This window comes from Tupaia chinensis, unplaced genomic scaffold, assembly GCF_000334495.1.
Source record: "Tupaia chinensis unplaced genomic scaffold, TupChi_1.0 Scaffold143986_1, whole genome shotgun sequence".
Taxonomy (NCBI): Eukaryota; Metazoa; Chordata; class Mammalia; order Scandentia; family Tupaiidae; genus Tupaia; species Tupaia belangeri.
In genome coordinates this window covers 14,165-19,546 of record NW_006203837.1, presented here as the reverse complement: position 1 = coordinate 19,546, position 5,382 = coordinate 14,165, and the positions used below count along the sequence as shown (strand labels likewise).

The window sequence follows — 5,382 nt, the reverse complement described above, 5'->3', positions numbered from 1 at the left end:
CCTCTCACTTGAGGTTACTTAGATCTTACATAATCTGTTTTTACTTCACGCATTGTTTCATCACTTACCTAAGTTCTCGCCAAGTGTAGTGGTATTGTATTGCTTTGCACCTTAAAAACACTATGCTGAGTGGATATACTTTGGACTTTTTTCCTTCATTATTATATTTTACTAAAATACATAAAAATCATTGTTTATAGCTGCACTTCATTTCTTGAGGTTCAGAACAACATTCCATTTTGTTGTTAGTGAGAGTTATCATAAATTTTTCCTTGAGTATATATGTAAGAGTTTATCTTAGGATGCACATGAGAGTAAAATTCCTAGGCTGTAGATTGTGTGGTGGGTAAACCTCTCAAGACAAGGCCACACATTTATTCCAAAGTGATTTCACTAATACTTCCATCAGTAATGCTTAAGAATTCTTTTTAATTTACATACTCTTTATTCAAAAAATCTAATTACCTGTTTTTCTTCAGATATGTCTAGAACAAACTGGACCAAATGCAAGAAGTCAATCAGTCCGTGGTGTCTGAATTCATTATTCTTGGGCTTTGTGATTCATGGGAGCTCCAGGCCTTCTTCCTTGTGATATTTTCTTCACTTTATTTGAGCACTGTTTTAGGCAACATCTTCATTGTGGTCATAATCATTATTGACCTTCATCTCCACTCTCCTATGTACTTCCTGTTAGCCAATCTCTCTTTCATTGACTTCTGCCTTTCCTCAGTTACTACTCCCAAAATGATCACAGACTTTCTCAAGGAAAACAAGACCATCTCCTTTGGAAATTGCATGTGTCAAATATTCTTTGGACACTTCTTTGGAGGGGCTGAAATGATACTGCTTGTGTCCATGGCCTATGACCGTTATGTGGCCATCTGCAAGCCACTTCATTACTCCAGTGTCATGAACAGACACAGGTGCATCAGGTTGGTGGCGACATCATGGATCATAGGCTTTGTGCATTCAATAAGCCAGCTAGTGTTGATTGTAAAGCTGCCTTTTTGTGGACCTAGGGAGTTGGATAGCTTTTTCTGTGATATTCCATTGGTGATCAAGCTAGCCTGCAAGGACACCTATGTTCTAGAAATGTTGATTAATGCTGACAGTGGGATACTGGCAACCCTCTGTTTCATTCTGTTACTGATCTCTTACTCTCACATTCTGTTTACTGTCTGCCTTCACTCTAAGGATGGTGCATCCAAGGCCCTCTCTACGTGCACTGCCCACATCACGGTGGTGGTACTCTTCTTTGGGCCCTGCATCTTCATCTATCTATGGCCACTCAGCATTACCTGGGTAGACAAGTTTCTTGCAGTGTTTTATGCAGTCATCACGCCTCTCCTAAATCCAGCCATTTACACCCTCAGAAACAAAGAGATTAAAAATGCCCTAAAGAGACTATGATGTTAGCTTGTCGATTTCAATGAGTAGTTCAGAATCTTACATTATCAGAATACTTATCGTAAGGCCCCTGAATTAACTGCATCTATACTGTTAATCTGGTCTGGGAAGCATGTTTCAATTCACATATGGAAGTCATGTGAATCTCCAGATGAAAAGTCTGTCTCAATCCTATTCAATTTCACAATCGTTATTGTTCATTGAGTACAAGGTTGTTACCTCTTGGAAAATCTAGTCAGTCTTTGTGAGTCTGATTTTAGCTGTGCTCAAGGATGTCTTAAAAATCAATATTTTTCTGGACCACCAAATTGCATAATGGTTACGTTGCTAGATTCTCATGTAATGGACTGTGGTTCCAGTCCCAGAGACATCAGCTTAAAACTCACACCAGGTGCATGTGTGTGCATGCCCAAAAACCCAAGAAGAGAATGAAGGAGAAGGGATTGTGCATGGTCATCCCCACTGGGGAGTGATTTCTTGCTTTCTATCTCTCTGTCTCTCTTAATCTCTCCAACGAGTGTTCACATCCTTTAAGTAAAAATCTCTAAAAAAAATTTAATATCTTTCTTCTTGTTTGTGTCTTCTTCAATTTTCACCAGTCCATATTTTACAGTTTTCAGTGTACTTTTACTTTGTTGGCTAAATTTATTCTCAAGTATTTTATTAAAAATCAATATTTTTCTGGACCACCAAATTGCATAATGGTTACGTTGCTAGATTCTCATGTAATGGACTGTGGTTCCAGTCCCAGAGACATCAGCTTAAAACTCACACCAGGTGCATGTGTGTGCATGCCCAAAACCCCAAGAAGAGAATGAAGGAGAAGGGATTGTGCATGGTCATCCCCACTGGGGAGTGATTTCTTGCTTTCTATCTCTCTGTCTCTCTTAATCTCTCCAACGAGTGTTCACATCCTTTAAGTAAAAATCTCTAAAAAAAATTTAATATCTTTCTTCTTGTTTGTGTCTTCTTCAATTTTCACCAGTCCATATTTTACAGTTTTCAGTGTACTTTTACTTTGTTGGCTAAATTTATTCTCAAGTATTTTATTCTTTTTTGATGCTACTTTAAGTCGAATTTCTTTCTTGATTTGTTTTTTAGATAGATCATTGTCAGTTGGTAGAAATCCAAATGATTTTTGTAGATTGATTTTGTACCCAGAAAACTGGGATAAAAAAAGGGGAAACATTTTTTATGTTGCTCTGAGAAAAGATTTCTTGCTTTTTGGTTTTATTTTTTTGTTTTTTTTTCTTTTAATATGTACATAACACCAAAACACAAGCACCAAAAACAAAAATAAATAAGCAGAACTATATCAAACTATAAAGCTTCTGCTCAGTAAAGACAACAATCAACAAAATGAAAGGCAATTTATGAAATAGACAAAATACTTGCACGTCATTTATCTGATAAGTAGTAAATGTCCAAGATATATAAGGAATTCACAGAACTGAATACCAAGCACAAAAAATAAATGAATAAATAAATAAATAAATAAATAACTCAATTTTTAAAAGGCAAAGGACTAAATAGACATTTTTTAAAAGAAGAAATAAAGAAAACCAAAAATAATGTGAAAAGGTGCTCAAGATGAATAATCATCACTGAATGCAAAACAAAACCACAATTGAAAATCACTGCATAAAAGAGAAGATGGCTATTATAAAAAGGTCAAGAGATAAAAAGTGTTAGTGAAGTTGTTGAAGAAACGGGAACTCTGTGCATAGTGAATGGGAAAGTAAATTGGTACAGCCACTGTGGGAAAAAGTGTGAAGTTGTTCAGAAAATATCATGCAACTGAAATTCCTCCTCTGCATTTATACTCAAAGGCAATAAAATCAGCACCACACAAATTTGCACTCCCATGTTCATAGCACCATTATTTACAACAGCTAAGATACGAAAGCAATCTAAACACCACTTGATAATGAATGAATAACAAAATTATGGTAAATATGCAAAGGAGCTTCAGAAAGTTTGTGGAAAAGTAATATTGAAGTATGAGTTTATTTTGGTGCAAGAAAATTTTGAAATCTGTGTATTTTCTATGAGTTATTTGTAGTCTATATATTTATATATGGCCATATAAAGTAAGAAAATCCTATCCTTTGCAACAGCAAAGATCTATCTTGAGGGTATTATGCTAAGTTAAATAAGTCAGAGAAAAAAATGAATACTGTACCTTACTTAAATGTGGAATCTAAAAAAAAAAAATTGAACTTACAGAAACAGAGAGCAGAATGGTAGTTATGACGGGGGGGGATGGGAAGTGTCTGTCAAAGAGTAAAAACTTTTAGGAATAAAATGAGTAAGTTCATGGGATCTAATGTACAGCTTGGTGAGCTGATATATGTGAAAATTAATTTCATCTTAGTAATCATTTTATAAAATATACACATATAACCATCATACTGTAAACCTTAAAATCATCCCTTACATTATATTATCAGATCAACATCCGCTTGATGTTCAAAACATACTCATTGACTAGATGTTAGACATTAGGTTACAATTTCAAAAATTATGATATAAACAACACATATTAATTTCCCTGTCACAACACAACTAGAAAGGGCTTAAGTTAATTGGAATTGAGACAAACCGGAGTGAATGTAGAACTACAGGCCTAATGGATGAAACATCCTATCTCTGAGTCTCTCCATATCATTTCTCTTCCTACCATGTACCAACCCTCCTTCATTATCCTTCCCATCCATCATGTTTATTTATCTTGTCTACTCTATTCTTTCTTTCTCTGGGCTTTAAATCCTTCTCTCTCATGAATTTTTTAACTTTAAGACAAGATATAAATTTAATGTTTCATATACTGAGTTTAAATATAAGGAAAATTGGGGCCAACAACCTGCATAATGGTTAAGGTTCTGGACTTCCGTATGGCCGACTACAGTTTGAGTCCTGCATCTGGTGATTTGAAAATAACACTGAGCACGGGTGTGTGTGTGTGTGTGTGTGTGTGTGTGTGTGTGTATGCAGACAATCAAAAAAAAAAAAAAAAATGGAAGAGAACGAATTGAGGCATGGCCAGGCCCCCTGGGGGTGGGAGTGATTTCTGACTTTCCTTCCTTCTCTCTGTCTCTCTCTAACTAGTGCATGCACTCTATGGCAAAAATCTTAAAGAGGGAGAGAGCGAGAGAGAGAGAGAGATTTATATATTTCATAGTTCCTTCAGAAATTTCAGTGCATTAATTAATTTGACTGTAGGTGGTCTGATATCTAAAGCCATTTCAGTAGATTCTAAGGTTATTGTCTATGCTTTTTCATCACCTTTGTATAAAATCTTCTTAAGACTCTAATTCAGCTGCCAAATAATTTCTTAAATAGAAAAGTGATAATACAATGAAACTTAATAATAAATCATTTATTTTAAATATTACAAAATGTTGAGTTCAGAAAATATTTAAAGAAGTATGCTTTTTACAATAAGTAATTCAAAGCTGTTTTCTGTATAAATCATAAGGAAATGGACATAAAAATAAATTAAATATGGAATTATTGGCTACTGAGTTCCAAAGAAATAAATATAGTGGGAGCTAATTTATCTCTTTATGAGAAAGTCATTCATCCATAAATAGAAGAAAAGATAAACATCTATCAATGGTTGTGTGATTAGAGAATTATGATCAGGGCTCTGTAAATAGCTCAAGGTCATCAATGCACTAGCAAAAATACAGATTGCTCTCACACACACAAATGCAAGTTTCCAGTACTCAAAAATCTTAAGGTACATAAGAATAATCTACAAATGAAATATCAAACATATAGGCCCAAAATTTTTTATTAGTTTTGCATAATATTACCCAAGAATTTATGACCTCCTATATTTATTTATTTATTTATTTATTTATTTTATTGAACTTTATATCTCCCATGAGAGAGAGAGAGAGAGACATCTCTCAACAGGGTCTTCATGCCACAATCCATCCTCAAGCCTCAGCCAGCCGTGATCACAGACAG

At 34.7% G+C, this 5,382-nt stretch overlaps 1 protein-coding gene across 1 annotated transcript; it reads left to right on the top strand.

Moving 5' to 3' along the window:
* Positions 1-504: 504 nt before the first annotated feature.
* On the top strand, positions 505-1,410 carry LOC102479561 (olfactory receptor 4K1). Its single transcript, XM_006165664.1, has one exon. It carries the CDS (start codon positions 505-507, stop codon positions 1,408-1,410), a length of 906 nt encoding a protein of 301 aa, XP_006165726.1.
* Positions 1,411-5,382: the final 3,972 nt, after the last annotated feature.